At 46.8% G+C, this 23835-nt stretch overlaps 1 protein-coding gene across 2 annotated transcripts in view; it reads left to right on the top strand.

The window, feature by feature from the left end:
* Positions 1-7904: 7904 nt before the first annotated feature.
* The window catches only part of CDC25A (cell division cycle 25A), a 35237-nt gene continuing 19306 nt past the window's right edge, over positions 7905-23835 (top strand). For both annotated transcript variants that reach the window (XM_049777373.1, XM_049777372.1), the window contains exons 1-5: positions 7905-8095; positions 9922-9995; positions 14134-14176; positions 17677-17713; positions 18594-18692. In XM_049777373.1, coding sequence (XP_049633330.1) covers positions 7905-8095; positions 9922-9995; positions 14134-14176; positions 17677-17713; positions 18594-18692 — 444 coding nt within the window. The remainder of the gene's footprint in view (positions 8096-9921; positions 9996-14133; positions 14177-17676; positions 17714-18593; positions 18693-23835) is intronic.

Here is a 23835-nt window from a genome sequence, read left to right as displayed (position 1 = left end):
TGCCTGGTGTGACCCAAAAAACAAACAAACAAAACCATTGAGCTATAGAACAGAATCTAGCTTGTGCTCAGAATACTACTATCCTACAAAGCTTATTGCCCAGTACAATCAAGTATAAATACAAATTATGAATCTATTTTTTTTTTTTTTTTTTTGGTTTTTGGGCCACACCCGGTGGTGCTCAGGGGTTACTCCTGGCTATCTGCTCAGAAATAGCACGGGGGACCATATGGGACACCAGGATTCGAACCAACCACCTTAGGTCCTGGATCGGAAGCTTGCAAGGCAAACACCGCTGTGCTATCTCTCCGGGCCCATGAATCTATTTTTTAATTTGGTCACACTCAGTGGTGCTCAGGACTTACTCCTGGCTCCATGCTCAGACATTACTCCTGGTGGAGCACAGGGGACCATTACTATCTTGCTGATCCCCAAATTATGAATTAAATGTGTTGGATCTCTGGTCATGAATGACCTCGGAGGTCATACAGTTTAATGGGTTAAACCCATTGTAGTTCAGAATAATTCATAGAGCAATTTTTTTTTTTTGGGTCACACCCGGCGGCGCTCAGGGGTCACTCCTGGCTCTCAGAAATCGATCCTTTCAGGCTTGGGGGACCATATGGGATGCCGGGATTTGAACCACCGTCCTTCTGCATGTAAGGCAAATGCCCTACCTCCATACTATCTCTCCGGCCCCCTAGAGCGATTTTTATATTCAGGCAGGGCTCCCCACTAGGATTATGAAATTAAAATGTCCAAGGGAGGGACCAGGCTGAGATGTGGTTTGGGGACGGAGCATTTGCCTTGCTTAAAATGATACCCTGAGTTTTATCTCAGCACTGCAAAACAAACAAACAAAAACCTAGCCTTTGGAATCAAGAAAATAGCTCAAAAGGCTGGACCTCAGCTCTAAAGATGTGTGGGGTGGGAGGGTAGGGAGTGGGGGTTATCACCAGCACTGCCAGGAGCAACCCTTTATTTTTATTATTTATTGATTTTATTTGTCTTTTGTTTTGTTTTTGTGCCACACCCAGCTTTCTCCAGACTCTGCTTAAGAACCATATGGAATGCCAGTGACCGAACCCAGTTCAGCCACACAAAAGGCAAATGATAGTAACTTTTATACTATCTCTCAAGGCCCAGGAACAATTCCTTAGTACTTACTAATAGGTATGCTTCAAAACAAATTAAGAACATCTCTAGGGGTCAATAGCAATAGCGCAGTGAGAGGGTAGTTGCCTTGTGTGTAGCTTACCCGAGTTCAATCTCTGGCTTCCCATATGATCCCTTGAGCCTGCCAGGAGCAATTTCTAAACTCAGAGCCAGGAGCAATCCCTGAGTGCCTCTGGGTATGGCCCAAAACAAAACAAAAATCTCTATAACATACTGATGTCTATGTAACATTTTATTTTATTTATTTAGTTTTGTTTTTGGGTCACACCCAGCAGTGTTTAGGGGTTACTCATGGCTCTGTGCTCAGAAATCACTCCTGGCAGGTTCAGGAGACCATATGGGATGTCAGGGATAGAACCGGTGTTAGCTGGGTGCAAGACAAACACCCAACCTACTGTACTATCACTCTGGCCCCTAAAATTTTTATTTTATTTTATTTTAAATTTAAAGTATGTATAGGAGAGTATATATGTCTACTGGGTAGAACTGAGTAGACAAGAGTCTTCAGTGACAGGGTCAGAGAGATAGCACAGCAGTAGGGCATTTGCCTTGCGCGAAGTTGATCAAGGATGGACGATGGTTCGAATCCTGGCATCCCATATGGTCCCCCATGCCCGCCAGGAGCAATTTCTGAATGCAGAGCCAGGAGTAGCCCCTGAGCACCACCAGATGTGGCCCAAGGGGGAAAAAAAAAGCAATCAGAGTTTCTTGGGGGCCCGCGGTGATAGCACAGTGGGTAGGCCATTTGTCTTGCATGTGGGCCACCTAGGTTTGATCCCAGGCATCCCATATGGTGCTCCAAGCCTGTCAGGAGTATTTTTTGAGCACAGAGCTAGGAGCAACCCTGAGGACTGCCTGGTTTAGCGCGCGCGCACGCGCGCGCGCGCACGCACACACACACACACACACACACACACACTCACACACACACACACTCACACACACACACACACTCACACACACACTCACACACACACACACACTAACAGACACACAAAGTTAGAGCTTCTCAAATGATAATTATAAAAGAACCAAAATGTGGGGACCCTTGATTCTAAAGGTGCCTCCTCCCCAAAGCAGCATTCAGGAAAGAAGTAATACAGCTTTCTGAACTGCTTTCCATTTTGGAAGACTCTAATTCTTCTGACTTTGCTTCTTAGTACTAAACTGAAAATGAAGGTCCAGTAATATTTCTTTTTTTTTTTTTTTTGTTTGTTTTTTGGGGGGGCCACACCCGGCAGTGTTCAGGGGTTACTCCTGGCTGTCTGCTCAGAAATAGCTCCTGGCAGGCACGAGGAACCATATGGGACACCGGGATTCGAACCAACCACCTTTGGTCCTGAATCGGCTGCTTGTAAGGCAAACGCTGCTGTGCTATCTCTCCGGGCCCAGTCCATTAATATTTCAGGTTTAGTTCATGTTCCAGGCTGAGTTTTGATTTACCATTAGCCCTCCAGGCCTGTCCAAAACAATAACAACAACAACAACAACAAAAATAAACAAGAAATCTAATAGACTCATGAAATGATCATCTAACAGTACCATGTAAGGGCCAAATTGATATTATAACTGATAAGGTGTTTGCCTTGCACACCTGAATTTGATTCCCAGCATATGGACAAGCATTGCCAGGAGTGATTCCTTGTGGCCAAAAAAACAAAAGAAAGAGGGGCCGGAGAGATAGCATGGAGGTAAGGCGTTTGCCTTTCATGCAGGAGATCATCGGTTCGAATCCCGGCGTCCCATATGGTCCCCTGTGCCTGCCAGGAGTTATTTCTGAGCAGACAGCCAGGAGTAACCCCTGAGCACCGCCGGGTGTGACCCAAAAACCACAAAAAAAAAAAAAAAAAAAAGAAAGTACCAAATAGGCCCGGAGAGATAGCACAGTGGTGTTTGCCTTGCAAGCAGCCGATCCAGGACCAAAGGTGGTTGGTTCAAATCCCGGTGTCCCATATGGTCCCCTGTGCCTGCCAGGAGCTATTTTTGAGCAGACAGCCAGGAGTAACCCCTGAGCACCGCCGGGTGTGACCCAAAAACCAAAAAAAAAAAAAAAAAAAAAAAGAAAGTGCCAAATAAATTCAGGATTATTATTTTCAAAATTTTAATATAAATCTAGTTTCTCAGGCCCTAGAGATAAAATCCTAGCTCCAGATTTTGGTCTCTAGGCCTCTTTGAAGTCTGTTCCCTGATCAACCTCTTTCTGGATCTCTGATCTGCAGGGCTCTCTTTCCAGTCAATGCCTTTTTATTAGGGCCTGTCCTTTTGCCCCAGATACTTGCTTCCGCCTCCTAAGCACTTATTCTAGTATCTCTAAGAGATTGTTGTTTCTGTTTTTCATAAATCCGTTAGTTGAATAACTGTGAAGTATTCAATTAAATGAACAACAAAGTTGTTTATGATTAAGTCATACAGTGTCCAACACCCTTCGCCAGTGCACATTTCCTGCCACATTTCCTGCCATCAGTGTCCCCAGTTTCCTTCCACCCTCATACCTGCCCTCCCCCATGCAGCCTCTGTGACAGACTTTTTTTTTTTCTTTTTCTTTTTGATTTTTGGGCCACACCTGATGGCTGCACTCAGAAAGAAATAGCACTGGCAGGCTCAGGGGACCACATGGGATGCTGGAGATCAAATCAGGGTGGGCCATGTGCAAGGCAAACTGTACAATCACTCCAGCCCCTACGATTCCTTTTTTTTTTGGGGGGGGTCACACCTGGTGGCGCTCAGGGTTGCTCCTGAGCTCTACACTCAGAAATAGCCCCTGGCAGGCTCGGGGGACCATATGGGATGCCAGGATTCGAACCACTGTCTTTCAACATGCAAGGCAAATGCCCTACTTCCATGCTATCTCTCCAGCTCCAGTCTAGCTTTTTCTTCACAGTATGTACTCATGGAGAGATGAGTTCTTTTTTTTTTTTTTTGGTTTTTGGGCCACACCCGGTGACACTCAGGGGTTACTCCTGGCTATGCGCTCAGAAGTCGCTCCTGCTTGGGGGACCATATGGGACGCCGGGGGATCGAACCGCGGTCCGTCCTAGGCTAGTGCAGGCAAGGCAGGCACCTTACCTCCAGCGCCACCTCCCGGCCCCGAGAGATGAGTTCTTTAAACAGTTCCTGGGGGACAATGGAATGAAAGAAAAAAGGCAAGAGCTCTGTTCTTTTAAGTCTCTAGTTCATTGTAATGACTCAGGATCTTAAAAATCAGGTAGATGATAGCTGGGGAATGTGTTAGGGTGACTGAAGGCAGAGCTGAAAGGGTGGGTGTTAGCTAAGTGAATTGGGTTGGGGTGGGGGGAGGAGGGAGGGAATTCCAGTCAAATCTCAAAGAAAACATTGAAATTGGTTCAAATCTAGAAAAATCTAGCAAAAATCTAGCTAGGCGAGGCAGTAGATTGGATGAAGGAGTGAGTGACTAGTAACCTGTCCTGAAACAAATACAGATAGAACTTGATATCCCAAGTCACAATACAGGACTTTTCCCTTTAAGTGTGGCACTGGGACTTCCCAGAATGGTCCTAACCTAATGGGGTTTCTGTGTAAGAATTTGGTTAAATTATTCTTTTCCTTTTCCTTTCATTTCACAGCTGAACGTGGTCCCCTAAACATAATCAAAATATAGGCTTTGGGGCCCACTCAGTGGTATTCAGGAGGTATTTCTGTACACTCTGAGCACTCTGTGCTCCTTTGTTGCTTCTAGCCACTGCTTGGGAGACCAGGTAGCAAAACTGATAATTAAAACTGGGTGGACCTCTGATATACAAAGCATGCACTCCAGTCTTTGTTTAGTCAATCTTTAAGAGAAAATATGGGGTCAGAGAGATATCAGAGTGATTAAGACATTTGCCTTGTACATGGCTGAACTAAGTTTGTTTCCTGGTACCCCATATGGCCCCTAAGCAGTGCCAAGAGCAATCTCTGAGAGCAGAACCCAGAATCCCAAAATAAAACACGTGTTGCCACCTTTCCCCCACAAATAAAGAAAGAAATGGTGGGATAGTACAGGGGTTAAAGTGCCTGCCTTGTATGTGGTCAATCCAGTTTGATCCTGGCACTGAGCAGTCCCCAAGCATCATTGGAAGAAACTCTTGAGCACAGCACTGGGAATATATGCTCCCAAACAATATCATATGAGGCCCAAATCCCCACTCCTAAATTAAATAACATGAGCAGAAACTTAATGGTAGGCCCTAAGTACAGATTGTGGTCAAAATCTCTACTGGACATTTAAAATACCCAAGATCTAAATAAAGAGTATTTACTATAAACATGCTAAAATCAAGTCTCTTTTCTTTTTCATAATTCCAGGTATGTTAACCAAGGCTTCAGACGTGCAAGGCAAAGTCTTCTGTCACTGAGCTGCGTGCCTTGCCAAAGTCTGATTGCCATTGTTTTGTTTCCCCCTTTTTTTCAAGGGGGGTTTATGGTCCATACCCAATGCTCAGGACTTAATCCTAGCTCTGGATCATTTCTGGCTTGCTCAGGAGACCATATCAGGAAACCATAGAGAGTGCTGGTTGTTCAAACATGGGCTGTCTGTGTGCAAGGCAAATACTTTATCCTTTGTACTATCGCTCCAGTCCCACTTAGTCATTCTAAGTCATTCTAAAACCTAGATTTCTAGAAGAAGGCTCAAAAGCTTGGAGGAATACTTTCACCACCAGGAACCCAAGCTCTATCAGGTGTATCCTCAAAACAATAACAACCTACAATCTCATAACCACCACTGGTACTCTAGGAGATACAAAATAATTATACAACTATAAAATGAGGTCAATTCCTTCCTTAAAGTTGTTATAGCAATTAAATCATACAAATCGGGCCGGAGAGATAGCATGGAGGTAAGGCGTTTGCCTTTCATGCAGGAGGTCATTGGTTCGAATCCCGGTGCCCCATATGGTCCCCCGTGCCTGTCAGGAGCAATTTCTGAGCCTGGAGCCAGGAATAACCCCTGAGCACTGCCGGGTGTGACCCAAAAAAACCAAAAAAAAAACATACAAATCAAGCACTAGGCAGTGTGTGGCCCAAAAGCACTATACAGGGCAATAGTACAGTGAGTAGGGCACTTGCATTGCGTACAGCTGATACAGGTTTGATATCTGGTGTCTAGAACCCCACCAGAAGTGATTCCTGAGTGAAGAGAAAAGGAGCTCAGGACTATAAGGAAAAAAAAAGTGGGCAGAGCAATAACACAGCCATAGGGCATTTGCCTTGCAGGCGTCCAACCCAGGATGGACTTGGATTTGAATCCCTGACATCCCATATGATCCTCCAAACCTCCCAGGAGTGCTTTCTGACTACAGAGCCAGGAGTAATCCCGGAGTGGCCCTGGGTGTAGCCCAAAACCAAAACCAAAACCAAAAAATAAAAAATAAAAAAAAAATAAAAGAAGAAGAAGCATTATACAACCAGTATCTACTTTATTTACTACATTATCTAGGAGCACCCAGTGGAGTAAGAAAGCATGGAAGAAGGGCTGGAAGGTCCAGTTCACAACATGAAGCTCACCAAAAAGAGTGCTGAGTGCAGTTAGAGAAATAACTACATTGAGAACTATCACAACAATGAATGAGTGAGGGAAGTGGAAAGCCTGTCTCAAATATTGGGGGTGGAGAGAAGGGAAATTTGGGACATTGGTGATGGGAATGTTACACTGGTGAAGGGGTTTGTTCTTTACATGACTGAAATCCAACTACAATTATATTTGTAATCAAGGTGTTTACATAAAGATACTAATTAAAAAATGATATAAGAAAAAGAAGAAAAAAAAGAAAGGATGGAAGAGAAGGAAAAGATGTCCTAAATAAATGGTAGGGAGGTGAAGGGAGAATTTTGGCATCCATAAGCTAAGCTAGGCCCAAATTCAGGCTCAATTTAGGACATTCAGTTTCTTCCCTTGTTCTAAATTGGGGGGTACTGAAACAAGGAGAGGGAGATGATAGGCAAGGATCCACAGCATTAAAACTGCAAAGACTGCACCCTACTTTAATTCCAATGAACCCTCTAAAGGCCCTTCAGCACACTCCCCATTATTTCAGTGCAAAATGTGCAGGCCTTTAGCCAAAGCCAAAGGGGAGTGGAAGAGAAGAGCAATGGCGGCGGGCCAGGAAAGAACTACAACTCCCAGCATGCTCCGGGGCGTCCCTCGCTCTCTCTAACCCTGCCCTCCCCGTCTCGGGAGCCGCTCAGCGTGAAGGGGGTGGGGTCGGGTTTGGCGCCGGCCCCGCCCCTTTCGGAGAGCGGGTGAAGGGGAGCCGCGCGCGTGGCGCGAGCGCTTTTCCCCCCGCCTTCCCACCTCCGCTTCTGATTGGTCGAGCGCCGCTGCCAATCAAGGGCCGGAAGTGGGAACGCCGCGTCCTGATTGGTCGGTCCCGTTTGGCGCCAACTCGGAAAGAAAGGGGGCGGGGCGGCTGCTCTTTGACCCCAGCGACAGCTCCGGGAGAAGAAGGAGAAGGTGAAGGCTGGAAGGAGCGGAGGAAGGCGCGTCGTCGGTGGCGTGGGGGCTGAGGAGGGGAAGAAAGAAGGGAAGGAAGACGGGGAGGGGACCCCGATCGCCGCCGCGCGGCCTCCCCGCCTCCTCGCCGCGCTGAACTTGGCGCGTTTGTTTAGATTCGAGCCTGAGGCGAACGCCGCCCGCCGCCTCGCGGGCCCCGAGGAAGCTCAGCCGCCGTGCATGCGGGTGGCGCCGGCTGGGGCCCCGCTCAGCCCTCGCACCCGTCGCCGCCGCCGCCATGGAGCTGGGCCCGGAGCCCCCGCACCGCCGCCGCCTGCTCTTCGCCTGCGGCAGCCCCCCGCCCGCGCCCCCGGCCCCGCAGCAGCCCGTCGTCAAGGCCCTGTTCGGGGCCCCCCAAGTCGCCCCCGCGGGCCTGTCGCCCGTCGCCAGCCTCGCCCTCACCATGGGCCGGCTGCAGGGGCTGGACAGGTGAGGTGGGGCTGGGGCACCGGCCTCCCCTCATCCCCCCTCCGCGGGGAACCCCCCTGGAAGGCTCGTCTCGGGGGTCCCCAGCCCGCTAGCCCCCTCCTGGGTCAGGAGCTGATGGATCGCCTCCCTCCCTCCCGCCATGTGCACCTCTTGAACCCTGGGCCAGAGAGGCCTTGTCGATCCCTCTCTTTCTCTCCTCAGGGTCACCCTGGTCAACCCTACGGGTTTGGGGTGACCCCCCTATTCCCCATTCTCACTGCACCTCTCTATCTCTCCTCAGGGTCAATCTCATTTCTGAAATGGGCCCTCTAGGGGTTTGGGGTGACCCCTTCGCTGCCCCTCTTTCCTCAGGGTCATCCTGGCTCCTGAAATGGCCCCTTTAGGGGTTTGGGATGACCCCTAGTCCCCATCCTCACTGCCCCCTCTCTCTTTCTCTCCTCAGGGTCATCCTCGTTTCTGAAATGGGCCCTCTAGGGGTTTGGGGTGACCCCTTCGCTGCCCCTCTTTCCTCAGGGTCATCCTGGCTCCTGAAATGGCCCCTCTAGGGGTTTAGGGTGACCCCCTATTCCCCATCCTCACTGCCCCTCTCTTTCTCTCAGGGTCACCCTGGTCAACCCTGAAATGGGCTCTCTATGGGTTTGGGGTGACCCCCCCTACTCCCCATTCTCGCTGCACCTCTCTGTCTCTCCTCAGGGTCAATCTCATTTCTGAAATGGGCCCTCTAGGGATTTGGGGTGACCCCTTCGCTGCCCCTCTTTCCTCAGGGTCATCCTGGTTCCTGAAATGGCCCCTCTAGGGGTTTGGGATGACCCCTAGTCCCCATCCTCACTGCCCCTCTCTCTTTCTCTCCTCAGGGTCATCCTCGTTTCTGAAATGGGCCCTCTAGGGATTTGGGGTGACCCCCTCGCTGCCCCTCTTTCCTCAGGGTCATTCATCCTGGTCCCTGTAATGGGCCCTCTAGGGATTTGGAGTGACCCCCCATTTCCATCCTTGCTGCCCCTCTTTCCTCAGGGTCACCCTCGTTTCTGAAATGGGCTCTCTAAGGATTTGGGGTGACCCCCCTACTCCCTATCCTTGCTGCCCCTCTCTCCTGAGGGTCACCCTCTGTTTCTGAAATGGGCCCTCTAGGAATTTGGGGGTGACTCCCCACTCCCCATCCTTGCTGCCCCTCTAAGTAGGTCTTGCCCCTGGACCATCACCTCTACACATCAACCAGCTGGCTCCTGGAAAACGAGGCTCTTACGGAGGGAAAAGCAGACCCCACTCTCCCCCAGGCACTTGCATCCATCCACATTTGGCTGGCTGAAGCATTTCCCCGGGATCGTGGTTTCCTATGAGCTTTGTTCCTCAACAAATGGCCCCTAATGGCATTTTTTCCTTCCTAGCCTTTGTGCACGATCCTGGCAGTTCCCCTAAGTCCGGACATTTCTACTTTTGCATATTCTGAAACTCCTCTCTCAGGATATTTCCTTTTAGCAGAATATGCATCCCCCATAGTGTTTTCTGGAGCAGCCAAGCTAAGCACATGTCTAGCATCTTTTCTAAGACGGCAAAAGCAGCAGCGTGGCCTGTGTGTGCCTAGAGCACTTCGTCCCATTTCTGGAAAAAACCTGCAGACATTAGTGTAGGCCTGTGTCTTTCTTTGTGATCCAGAAATGTTAACGGCTGATCTGGGCAAAAGTGTGGTTTGAGGTGAGGCCTAGAACTGATGGTGACCCACAGCGGCCTAACCTTTTGCTAGCAGATCACCCCAGAACCCATATCCTGTGTGTTGTGTGACTTTGCAGTGATGTAGTTATAGAAATGGAATTATTTCTTTGTTTCAGTGACTATGAACAGCCAATGGAGGTGAAAAACAGCAGTCTTCAGAGAATGGGCTCCTCAGAGTCTACTGATTCAGGTATTCTTTTCTTTTAGTCTTTCTTTTGGGGCGGGGGAGGGCTGCAACCAGCTGTGCTCGGGGATCACTTCTGTCTGGCTCAGGGAACCATATGGGATGCCAGGGATTGAACCCAGGCCAGCTGTGTGCAAGGCAAGCTCTCTGCCCACTTGTACTATCAGTCTGCATCCCCCCCCTCTTTTTTTTGGGAGGGCCACATCAGGAGGTGCTCAGGGGTTACTCCTAGCTCTGTGCTCAGAAATTGCTCCTGGCAGGCTTAGGGGACCATATGGGATGCTTGGGATCAATCCCAGGTCAGCCATGAACAAGGCAAATGCCCTACCCACTGTGCTATCATTCCAGCCCCCCCCCATTCCCCCTCCCCCCATTTTTCTTTAATTGAAACAATGTTGGTCACTCCTGGTAAGCAATGTCTGGAATTAACCAAGATAAATAAGTCTTAAGCATTTCGAAGTGCTGTATAATTTCAATACTTGAAATTTGCTGAATCTTATGATTTCACCTAGGTATTTAATTTGTTGAGTACTGGAAAAAAAGATAGAGAGAAGCCATGGCATTGACTGTCCTTAAGAGCTATGCAAGGACGGGCTGGGGAAAATGTGCAATGTGTTTATTTTTTGTTGTTTGATTTTGGGTCACACAAGGCAGCACTCGGGTTACTCCTGGCAGGCTTGGGGGACCATATGGGATGCCAGGGTTCGAACTACCGTCATTCTGCATGCAAGGCAAACACCCTACCTCTGCTCTCTCTGGCCCCTGCAATGTGTTATTTTGTTTTGTTTTGGGGTCACACCCAGTGGTGCTCGGGATCATATGGGATACTAGGGATTGAACCTGAGTTAGCCATGTACAAGGCAAACACTCCCTGCTGTGGTATCGCTCTGGCACAAATTGTGCAGTGTGTAAGAAACTCAACTTGTAGCCAACATGGGTTCAATCCCATAACACTCCACCTGAACCTGAACCTTCCAGAAGTGATCTCTAAGTGGTCATGAGTAAGTACTACAGGGTTGTGCTGTTCCAACCCCCCTCTAAAAAAGGAACTGCAAAGAGGAGCCAGAGAAATAGCAGTGAATAGGCTGCATGCAGGAGTAATTCCTTGAGCACAGTCAGGAGTACGCTAAGTTTGCTCCCTAACAAAATAAGGCCTCTAAGGTCTCATTGTGATAGTCTGTAGACAAAGGTAACATGTGCCTGGTATCTGCAATGATTTTGTATGTACTTGGACAGGGGAGTAAAGTTTACTGTATTTTTATGTGGTACTGAGATCAAGCCCGGGACATGCAAGATAAGCTCTACCATTGAGCCATATCTTTTGCTTAGTCTTACTGCTATTAAATGGCAGTCTGAAAATCTTGGTAGTTAAATGTATGACCAAATTATGGAAATTGTAATGAAATTTCAACAAACCTGTGGTGGATGAAATTTACCAGTGCACTTTATTTTAATTCATATTACTGCTGGATTTATAGGTATTCGTGTAGATGGGAGCATTCTGGACATAAACTCCAGGAACTATAAGACCAAGTCTTAAAATACAGGTTTCATGGGGGGCCGGAGTGATAGTACAGTGGTAGGTAGGGCACACATTTACCCAGGGCTGATCCAGGTTCAATATCCAATATCCCATATATTCCCCTGAGCCTACCACAAGCAATTTCTGAGTGCAGAGCCAGGAGTAGCCCCTGAGCAACGTTGAGTGTGGCCCAAAACCTAAATAAAAAATATAGGGCCCGGAGAGATAGCACAGCCGGGTGTGACCCAAAAAAAAAAAAAAAAAAAAAAAAAAGAAATAGCTCCTGGCAGGCACGGGGGACCATATGGGACACTGGGATTCGAACCAACCACCTTTGGTCCTGGATCGGCTGCTTGCAAGGCAAACGCTGCTGTGCTATCTCTCCGGGCCCTATATAGGCTTTTTAAGAACAAGGGCTGGGATTCTCATTTGTGGCTACATGGTGCTTTTGGTAAGGAACTAACATATTTCCAGTAAGGTTTATATAGACCCAGAGGAAAAATGGGCAGACATTATTTATTTACTTTTGGTTTATGGACCCCATCCAGTGATAGTCAGGGTTTACTCATGGCTCTGTGCTTAGGGATCCGTTGGTTTTGAGAACATGTGATATACAGGATCAAACCTGGCTAGGCCAGGTACAAGGCAAGCAAACACCTTACCTGGTGTACTATCTCTGTAGTGTTCTAGGTAGGCATTATTGGCTCAGGAATATGCTAGTGTCTTCCTGCTGCCTTAGCTAAGATGGGTACCTGACTTGGTATTATTTTGTTCAAGGTAACCACTCTATACTTGCTTGGCTTGGCTTGTGACTAAAATTTACAAAGCCTCAAATAATGCACATGATCTGAAAATCAAAATGATTCCAAAGGGACAGCTTTTGGAATTCCTTGGAGCACAAAGCTCTAGAGTAACTCCTAGCATCATTGAGTACTTCAAAAATTATCTTGGGGGAGGGGTTTGAACCACACCCAGTGGCGCCCAGTGGTTATTCCTGGCTCTACTCAGAAATTGTTCCCAGAAGGTTCGGCAGACCATATGGGATGCCTGAGATTGAAATCAGGTAGTTTGGGTCAGCTGCGTGCATGGCAAACACCCTACCACTATACTACTGCTACTTCTCTGTTTGAGAAAGGATTGTTATTTTGTTTTTTGTTTTTCCTTTTGGGTTTGGGTTTTGGGCCATACCCGGCTGTTATTCCTGGCCCTGCACTCAGAAATCTCTCCTAGCAGGCTTGGGGGATGGTATGGGATGCCAGGAACCGAACCGGGGTTCATCCCAGGTAGGACACAACTAGGTAAATGTACTGCTGCTATGCTATTCCAGCCCCAGAAAGGATCATTTATTTATTTATTTAATTTTATTTTTTATTTTTGGGTTTTTTTTGGGTCCCACCCGGCAGCGCTCAGGGGTTACTCCTGGCTCTACACTCAGAAATGACTCTTGGCAGGCTCTGGGGACCATATGGTCTGCTGGGATTCAAACCCCCGTCCTTCTGCATGCAAGGCAGACGCCCTACAGCTGTGCTATCTCCCGGCCCCCAGAAAGGATCATTTCTAACTGAATTATCAAACATCCCTGAGAAAATTCAGTTAAATTCATTTTCTTTTTTTTTCTTTTACTTTTTTTTTTTTTTTTGGTTTTGGTTTTTTGTAACCCTGGTGGTGCTCAAGGGTTACTCCTGGCTCTATGCTCAGAAATTGCTCCTGGCAGGCTTGAAGGACCACATGGGATGCCAGGGATTGAACCAGCATCCTTCTGTGTACAAGGCAAAAGTCATACCTCCATGCTATCTCTCTGGCCCCAGTTAAATTCAGTTTATTTGGAGCCAGGAGTAACCCCCAATCACCAAAGGTGGCCAAAAAAATAAAACTCAAATTTTGTACAGCCTTTTATTTTGTTTTTTTGGGCCATACCTAATGGCCATTACTCCTTGCTCTGCTCAGAAACTGCTCTTGGCAGGCTTAGGGGACCATATGGGACGCCAGGGATAGAACCTGGGTCTGCTGTATGCGAGACAAATGCAGTACCCGCTGTGCTATCGCTCCCGCGCGCCCCCCCCCCCCCCCATCCCCTCAAGAATTTTTGTTTGTTTGGGCCACACCTGGTGAAAGCTCAGGTGTTACTTATGGCTGCACTGGTGATCGAATTCAAGCACTAAGTCTCTGCAGCGTACTTCATTTCTTTTTATTTATTTATTTATTTGGTTTTGGTTTTTGGGTCACATCCGGCAGCGCTCAGGGGTTACTCCTGGCTCTACGCTCAGAAATAGCTCTTGGCAGACTCAGGACCATATGGGATGCCGGGATTTGAACCACCGTCCCTCTGCATGCAAGGCAAATGCCTTACCTCCATGCTATCTCTCCGGCCCCTATTTCTTTGAAGTATATAAAAACTATTCCCCTGGCTGCTTTATTTTTCATGTTTTTCGGGCCACCCCCAGCTGTTCTCAGGCTGGCTCCCTCACTCCTGGCTCTTAGCTCAGGAATTACTCCTGAGTGCGGGGGACCATATATGTTGCCTGGGTTCAACTACATGTGTAGTAGGCGCCTTATCCACTCCATTAGCTCTCCTAACTGGCCTTTTTATGATGATATAAAATAAAATATAATCTTCCGCAGGTTTTTGTCTGGATTCTCCTGGACCTTTGGACAGTAAAGAAAAGTATGTATTCACTGCTTTCAATGTTTTAAAATGTGCATAGACTTATTTTTTGTGATGCTCAGTACTTACACCTGGGTCTGCTTGAGGATCATACCTGACAGACTTGGGTGCCCATGTGGGGTGCTGGTTTACTGTATACGAGGAAAGTGCCCTACCTGCTGTACTATTGCCCTGGTCCCAGAACACACTTTTCTTTTATTCGGGAGGGGGTCCACACCTGACAGGCACAGGGGACTAGATGGGATGTCAGGATTCAAACCACGGTCCTGGATCGGCTGTGTGCAAGGCAAACACCCCCATAGCTGTGCTGTCTTTCAGTCCCTTACTGATACTTTCTAACTTTAGTTCATATTTCTAACTTAGTATTTGGTGGGCCGGAGAGATATAGCATGGAGGTAAGGTGTTTGCCTTGCATGCAGAAGGATGATGGTTTGAATCCTGGCATCCCATATGGTCCCCTGAGCCTCCCAGCAGCAATTTCTGACGCAACAGGAGCGATTTCTGAGCGTAGAGCCAGGAGTAACCCCTGAGTGCTGTCGGGTGTGACCCAAAAACCAAAAAAAAAGTATTTGACTTGAAGTCTCTGGATCAGGTTTTTAAATCTGTCTCTCCTGCCACCAACACCCCTGGTCTCCATTTAAATTATTTTCCCCAGTGGCCCCTTGGAGTATTCTTCGGCCACATGGTCCCTGCTTGAGAAACACTGCTCTAAACTGATAACTTTTTGAAAATGAGTACTGTAGTATGTCATCTGCTTTCAGAACTTTGCTAGCTGTAATTTTTGTGTTCTTTTTGGTGTCTCACCCAAACCCTTGTTCCATCCTTTGACATATATAAATTGAGAATATAGTTTATAAAGTTTTTTTTTGTTTTGTTGTTGTTTTTTTTTTTTTGGTTTTTTTTTTTTTTTTTTTTTTGGTTTTTGGGTCACACCCGGCGTTGCTCAGGGGTTACTCCTGGCTGTCTGCTCAGAAATAGCTCCTGGCAGGCACGGGGGACCATATGGGACACCGGGATTTGAACCAACCACCTTTGGTCCTGGATGGGCTGCTTGCAAGGCAAACACCGCTGTGCTATCTCTCCGGGCCCTTAAAGTTTTAATCACTGAATTAGTTACCTATTTTCAGGTGTACAATGGTCAAACACCAATCCCTTTGCCAATGTCTGCTTCCTACCACTCATATCCTGTTTCCCTCCTGTTCCCACCTTTTTTTCCCCTTTTATCCTGTAGGCATTGTGACTTACAATTATAGTACTGGGCCGGAGTGGTGGCTCAAGTGGTAGGGCATTTGCCTTGCATGCACTGACATAGGACAGACCGTGGTTCGATTCTCTCCCCCCCCCCCTCCCGTGTCCCATATGGTTCCCCCGATTCAGGAGCAATTTCTGAGCGCAAAGCCAAGAGTAACCCCTGAGTGTCACCGGGTGTGGTCCAAAAAACAAACAAAAAACCACAAACAATTATGCTACTGATAGAGTACCATTATCACTTGACCTCCATTCAGCACCTAGTTTTTATCCAGAGTGATCACTTCCTTCATGATGTGTTTTAAGAGAAGTGTGCTAACTGGACTTTGTATTCCACTGAGAAGCTAAATATTGATGTAATTTGTGAGAATAGCAAAGCTTAAGTTTGTTTCTGTGAGGCTGGAGCTATAGGGGCCAACACAGGACGGACCCTGGTTCAAATCCCTACTAGGAACGAGTTCTGAGCACAGAGCAAGAGAAGAAAAGTTTTCTGAATCCACACTATTGATCTTATTCTGTTTAATCCTTACATAATGAAAGACTTGATACAAAGCTTTAATGTCATACATAAAAATCAATTTAACTTTTTCTTTTGGGGTCAGAGTGATGGCATAGCAGATAGGGTGTTTGCCTTGCACTCTGGCTGACCTGAGTTTGATCCTCGGCATCCCATTTAGTTCCCTGAGCCTGCTAGGAATATATTCTGAGCGAAGAGCCAGGAATAGCTCCTGAGCACTGCCAGGTGGCACAGGACAGTGCTTAGATGCTAATTCCAATGGTGCTCAGGAGACTGCAATGCTGAAATAAATCTAGACCATTTGCATAATAAGCATGCACATTAATCCCTTGAGCTAGCTCCCCAGCTTACTGTATTTTAGGGAGTTAGAAGGCAACTTTTGTTTTTGTTTTTGGACCACACCTGGAAGTGCTCAGGGTTTACTCCTGGGTTTAATCCTGGCAGATTTAGGATGCTGGGGATTGAACCCAGGTGACCAGTGTACAAGGCAAATGCCCTGCCCCACTGTACTATCGCTCTAGTCCCAGAAGGCAAATTTAATTTTTTTATCTTTTTTTTTTTTTTTTTTTTGGTTTTTGGGCCACACCCAGTGATGCTCAGGGGGTACTCCTGGCCATGAACTCAAAAATTGCTCCTGACTTGGGGGTGACCACATGGGATGCCAGGGGATTGAACCACGGCAAACACCCCACCACTTGCATCACCGCTCCGGCCCCAACCAGAAGGCAAATTTAAAAGTAATGAGATATCGAAACTGGAGAGATAGGACAGTGAATAGGGTGCTTGCCTTGCCTGTGACTAACTGGGCTTGATTCTTAGCACCCTATAGAGTCCACTGAGCCCCTTACTCAGCATAGGGAGAGGAGCAACTTCTGAGCATTTTTAGGTGTGGCCCAAGGCCTTCTGGACACCCCCCAAAAAAGGTAATTGATGTCTTTTATAACCAGGCATCCTTCTTCAGTTAAATTTTTCAATAAATTCCCATCTGTCTGGCTAACTGCTTTAAATACACAAATACTTACTATAAGAATATAGAGAGGCTAGAGCTCTAATATAGCAGGTAGGACATTTGCCTGGTGTGCAGCCAATCCAGATTCGATCCCCAGAGTCTCATGGTCCCCCAAGCCCACCAGGAGTGATTCCTAAGTGCAGAGCCGGTAGTAATTCCCTGAGCATTGCCAGATATGATCCAAAACAACAATAAAAAAGATTATATACACTACTTTGACTAATATATACCCTTGTCCTTCCTGCTGTTCCCCTCATAGATGCTATCAACTCCATTATCTCTGCCAAAGTACACTCCACTCAATAGCCAGAGATGGCTCAAACTTAAACAGATGTTTTTGCTTGTAGGAGGCTTGTGCTTTATTGCCAAGAGCATGTTTCCTTAGGCACCACTGGGAATGATCCCCAGTACAGAGTCAGGAGTAGCTCTCAAGCACCAATGGGTGTGACTCAAAACACAAAAATAAAATTGTTCTTGGGGACTGAGATACAGACTGTTTACTGTATGCTTTGCATGTGGGAGGCCCAGGTTCTAGCCCTAACACTGCAAAGTGCTCCCGCATCAAACTAGCAGTAACCCTCTCAGTGTCCCCAAACCAAGATAATCTGTTCTTTCATGTCTAAAAAGAGATTTTTCTCCTGCTTAAATCACAGATAGGATGCAGCTTGTACTGTGAATGTCTTTTTTTGCTTTATTCTCATCTTTTACCTTCTGATCTCATTGCAGCCTCGAAAATCCCATGAGAAGAATAAATTCCCTACCTGTAAGTTAGTTCCATTGTTTATCTTAAGATATCAGTGATTACTTTCCCTTTTAGCTTAGTCATGGACCCTCGGCAATGAAGACTTTCAAGCATTGAAGTCTCAAGCATTTTTTTTTTTTTGGCTTTTGGGCCACACCCGGCAGTGTTCAGGGGTTACTCCTGGCTGCCTGCTCAGAAATAGCTCCTGGAGGGGCCGGAGAGATAGCATGGAGGTAAGGCGTTTGCCTTTCATGCAGGAGGTCATCAGTTCGAATCCCGGCGCCCCATATGGTCCCCTGTGCCTGCCAGGAGCAATTTCTGAGCCTGGAGCCAGGAATAACCCCTGAGCACTGCCAGGTGTGACCCAAAAACCAAAAAAAAAAAAAAAAAAAGAAATTCAAGCATTTTTAGCAGCTTTTTTTTTTTTTTTTTTGGTTTTTGGGTCACATCCGGCGGTGCTCAGGGGTTACTCCTGGCTGTCTGCTCAGAAATAGCTCCTGGCAGGCACGGGGGACCATATGGGACACCGGGATTTGAACCAACCACCTTTGGTCCTGGATCGGCTGCTTGCAAGGCAAACGCCGCTGTGCTATCTCTCCGGGCCCTTTTAGCAGCTTTTTAATTACTACCTTTTAATTTTTTTCCCTCAATCTCTAGCAAGCAAAGTTTTTATTCTTTTTATGTAAGTGTTAATTTGGGGTTGAGCTGGCTCCCTAAATCCTTTCTGAGGATTGTGTATACTGTGAAGTTAGGTGTAAAGCCATGTAATGGGGGTAGGGGCAAAAAAGGAGCTCTAGCCACACTTTTTTTTCTTACAGTGTGCACCACCATTTTTCTGTTGAGAACAGCTTCCATGAAATTTTCATGTATGCACCCTAATTCCTTGTTTTTATTTTGGTAGCAGAAGTTCTTGGGGTGTAGCCCAGCGCTGAAGAGGAGCCATTCTGATTCTCTTGACCATGTCTTTCAGCTGATGGACCAGGATGAGAACAAGGAAAATGTGAGTGTTCACATTAGTGTTGTAATAGGAAAGAGGCAAAATTCACAAGTGTGGCTTACAGAGAAATTAACTCTATTGAGTCAGAAACCTAGACTGGATCTTGCTGTTCATGAGGCTTTGATTTCTAGACTTGGTTGGACTAACACTATGTAGTAGGCTTTTTTGGGAACTAAATTTTAGAGCTGACATTTATAGATGTTTTTAAATGGTTTCTAAATATAAATATATTTCTGACAGGTAGAAGTCACTCGTGGGAGGTCTGAGCAGTTAATTGCCTTGCATGTAACTGACCTGGGTTTGATCCTTGGCATCTCCTATGATCCCCAAGCCCACCAGGAATGATTCCTGAGTGCAGAGCCAGGGATAATAAACTCTTGAGCATCTCCTGGTGTGACTAAAAAGTTAAAGGGGAAGGGGAACAGTACGTTATGGTAGTTCTTTTTGTTAGCTGTTTGGACAAAATATAGCTCTGCTGAGCATTGGAGGGGGGAGATGGACTGTCTAACCAGGGCCTTGCAAGGATGTATGGTCCTCCACCTTGCACATTCCCAGCTTTCTGAGAATAATAATACTTAGGAATAGTATATCTGGAAGGGTCTTCTTTGTGTTTACCTGAGATGAGTTGTGATCTTGAAAAAAGGTTTTTTGGCTGTATTTGAAAGAGGACAGCAAGTTCCAGGGATTCATAGCATATCTCAACAGTAGGGGGAGTACGTTATTTTTGATGGGGTCATAGTCAACTGTGCTCAGGGATCACTGTACCAGCTCTCTGGCCTCCAGGTAGATTTGGTGTGTGTGTGTGTGTGGGGGTGTTTCACCGGGGTTACTCATGGCTCTCTGCTCAGCACTCCGTCCTGGCAGGCTCAGGGGACCATATGGGATGCCAGGATTCGAACCACCGTCTATCTGCATGCAAGGCAAACGCCCTTCTCTGTGCTATCTCTCTGGCCTCTAGGTAGATTCTTTTGTTTTTCTTTGCTGGGGGATTAAAGAGACTCCTGAGCTGAGAATACCTGGGCCCCAGATATTATTTGCTAACTAGGCCAGCAAGTCATTGCATTATTTAAGCTGTGATGCTGTTCAGGCATCACAGTGTACAGGGTGTCATGTGGTCTGGGGAACTAAACTGTCTTCACATGCTTGGTAGGAACGAGTCTCTAGTGCTACACTATCTCCCTTTTCCCTAAAAGGAGTGGTTTGTGGGTTTTGGGCCACACTTGGTGTTCTTGTTACTCCCAATTTGGTACTTTGGGGAAACCATGCAGTGCTGGGAATCTAACCATCTCCCACATGCAAGGCAAATGCTGTACCACTGTGCCACATCCCAAGCCTTAGAAAGTAACTTTTTAGGGTTTTTGTGTTTGGGGTATGGGTTGTTTTGGTTTCTTATGTTTGTGGGCTACATCCAGTGATGCTCCTCGAATAATTCCTGATAGTGCTTGAATGATCATATGGGTAGAAGGTAAGTTTTTATTCATGCAAAAATCAAAGAAACCTCAAAAAAAAAAAAAGAAACCAACAACCCACAAAGAAAGGGGGACCAAAGCAATGGCGAAGCAGTAGGGTGTTTGCCTTGAATGCGGCTGACCTAGGACGGACCACGGTTCGATCCTCCAGCGTCTCATAGGTCCCCCAAGCAAGCTAGGAGCGATTTCTGAAGTGCACAGCCAGGAGTAACCCCTGAGCGTCACCAAGTATGGCCCAAAAACAAATGAACAAACAAACAAAAAAGATCAAAAAGCCTGACTTTTCTCTCACACCTAGTAGTATGCCCTTGCTCAGATAAACATCCAGAAAAAGTCACTCTCTCACCCTGACTGCTTAGGGACATTCCTGGTGGATCTTGTGTGGGACCATTATATGATGCCAGCAATAGGGCCTGGATAAGGCATGTGCAAGGAAAGCATTCTACCTGGTGTATTCTCATTAACTTTTCTCATAGTTCTGTGCCACTGTAGTATTTAGTAGTATCTGGAATCAGTGTAAACTCTATTTCTATTAAAACTCTTTCAGCATGGGACCAGAGCCATAGTGTAACAGATGGGCACTTGTCTTGCATTTAGCAGACCTGGATTCAATTACTGGCATCTTATATAGTTCCCCAATAACTTGCCAGGGTTGATCCCTGAGTGTAGAGCCAGGAATAACCCCTTAGCATCACTGGATGTGGTTAAAATTACATTTTGTTTGTTTTGTTTTTGAGGCCACATCCAGGATCACTCGAGGTTACTTCTGGTTGTATGCTCAGAAATTACTCCTGGTAGGCTCAAGGGACTATATGGAATGCCAGGGATTGAACCATGATCAGCCATGTGCAAGGAAAATACTCACCCGCTGTGCTGTCGCTCCAGCCCGTCTTTTACCTTTTTTTTTTTTTTTTTTTGGTTATTTTTGGGCCACACCCGGTGACGCTCAGGGGTTACTCCTGGCTATGCACTCAGAAGTTGCTCCTGGCTTGGTGGACCATATGGGACGCCGGGGGATCGAACCACGGTCCGTCCTAGGCTAACGCTGGCAAGGCAGACACCTTACCTCTAGCGCCACCGAGCCGGGGCCCCCCCCCCCTTTTTTTTTTAACCTTTATTTTTTGCTACACTTGTTGGTACTCAGGGCTTACTCCTGGCTCTGCACACAGATCACTCCTGGCAGTTTTCAGGAATTGATGGAGTTCCAGGAATCAAGCCCAGGTTGGTTATATGCAAGACAGGTGTCATTCTGATATTATACTATTTCTCCAGACCCTTAAAACTTTTTTTTTTTTCCGTTTTGGTTTTTGGGTCGCACCTGGCTGCGCTCAGGTGTTACTCCTGGCTCTACACTCAGAAATCACTCCTGGTGGGCTCGGGGGACCATATGGGATGCCGGGATTCGAACCACCGTCCTTCTGCATGCAAGGCAAATGCCCTACCTCCATGCTATCTCTCTGGCCCACTACCCTTAAAACTTTTAATGAAGGTCTTCTGGAATAGGTTCAATAGCCTTTGAAGACCAGAGAGATAGTACAGCTATTCAGAGCCAACCCAGGTTTGGTTAAGAGCCAAAGTGGGTTTGATCCCAGCACTATATATAGTCACTCGAACACCAGCCAGGTGTGGATCAAAAGCAAATAAAGCCTTTGAAGTGGTATTTTCTGTTCCTTTTCATGGCCTATCATATGCTTAATGTACAAAGCCTAACTTCCTGATCTTTAAAATGAGATTGGATAAGTGGTTAGTATTGAGTTGCTGTACAAAAAGGACTTAATATTGGCGATAGTACAAGGATACTTACTTTGCATGGAGCCAACCCAGGTTTGATCTCTGGTCTGCCATATATGGCATCCTGAGCATCATGAAGATCCCTCAGACATGTGCCTAATACTGTTCGACAAGTAAATCATCTAATATTAGCTGTTACTGCTCTGAGCACACAAGTTTTTGTTTTTATTTTTTGCGGTATTGGAAATTGAAACTGGAGCTTCACACAAGCAAGATAATTGCTCTGCTGTTGAGCTATATTTCTGACCCTTTAATGATATGTCCTGACATAGAATTTCATTTTCTTTTTTTTTTTTTTTTTTTTTTTGGGCCACACCCAGTGACGCTCAGGGGTTACTCCTGGCTATGCGCTCAGAAGTCGCTCCTGGCTTGGGGGACCATATGGGATGCCGGGGGATCGAACCACGGTCCGTCCTAGGCCAGTGCAGGCAAGGCAGGCACCTTACCTCCAGCGCCACCGCCCGGCCCTGACATAGAATTTCAAATAAAGAAACTGAGTACTTCCTTCCTTCCTTCCATTTCTTTCTTTTTTTTTTTTTTTGTGTGTGTGGTTTTTGGGTCACACCCAGCAATGCTCAGGGGGCACCGGGATTCGAACCCCGATGACCTTTCGCATGAAAGGCAAATGCCTTACTTCCATGCTATCTCTCCGACCCCCTGAGTGCTTTTTTTTATTGTTTTATTTTTTTTTTCCTTTTTGGGCCACACCCGGTGAAGCTTGGGTTACTCCTGGCTGTGTTCAGAAATCACTCCTGGCTTGGGAGCTTATGGGACGTTGGGGGCGTCGAACCATGGTCCATCTTAGGTTAGCATGTGCAAGGCAAATGCCCTACCACTTGTGCCACTGCTCCAGCCCCTAATTTATCTATATCTATCTATCTATCTATCTATCTATCTATCTATCTATCTATCTCTGGCCACACTTCTTTTTTGGGGGGGGGATTTGGGCCACACCCGTTTGATGCTCAGGGGTTACTCCTGGCTATGTGCTCAGAAATCGCCCCTGGCTTGGGGGGACCATATGGGACGCCAGGGGATCGAACCGCGGTTCGTTCCTTGGCTAGCGCTTGTAAGGCAGACACCTTACCTCTAGCGCCACCTTCCCGGCCCCCTGGCCACACTTCTTAGCCAAGGCTTACTCCTAACTTTGCATAGGGTTCACTCTTGGCGGGGCTCAAGGGAACCTATGTGATACTGTGAATGGGGCCTGTATTAGCTGCATGCAAAGCAAAGGCCCCACCTGCTGTGCTATTGCTCTGGTTCCTAGCAGGGTTTTTTTTTTTTTTTTTTTTTTTGGTTTTTGGTTTTTGGGCCACACCGATGGTGCTCAGGGGTTACTCCTGGCTGTCTGCTTAGAAATAGCTCCTGGCAGGCATGGGGGACCATATGGAACACCTGGATTCGAACCAACCACCTTTGGTTCTGGATCGGCTGCTTGCAAGGCAAACGCCGCTGTACTATCTCTCTGGGCCCCCAAGCAGATTATTTTTACCTGTAGATTTTAGTATAAAATGTGATCATTTTAGGGGCCGACCTGTAGATTTTAGTATAAAATGTGATCATTTTAGGGGCCGTAGCAATAGCGCAACAGAAGGGTGTTTGCCTTGCACACGGCTGGCCCAGGACGGACCTCCGTTCAATCCCCGCATCCCATATAGTCCCCCAAGCCAGGAACAATTTCTGAGTGTAGAGCCAGGAGTAACCTCTGAGCGTCACGGGGTGTGTCCCCCACAAAAAAATGATTATTTTAGGTAGGAAAAATTATTAGTAAGTAGGTGTGAAAGGGAAAACCCTCAAATCTAGACTGAGTTTTTATTTTTTATTCTGTTTTTGGACCATGCTCAGGTTTATTCTGACTGTGCTCAGAGATCACTCCTGGTGGGCTC

Source organism: Suncus etruscus, chromosome 7 (genome assembly GCF_024139225.1).
Source record: "Suncus etruscus isolate mSunEtr1 chromosome 7, mSunEtr1.pri.cur, whole genome shotgun sequence".
Taxonomy (NCBI): domain Eukaryota; kingdom Metazoa; phylum Chordata; class Mammalia; order Eulipotyphla; family Soricidae; genus Suncus; species Suncus etruscus.
The sequence above is the reverse complement of the archived record's forward strand: the minus strand, read 5'-3'. Positions and strand labels throughout refer to the sequence as shown.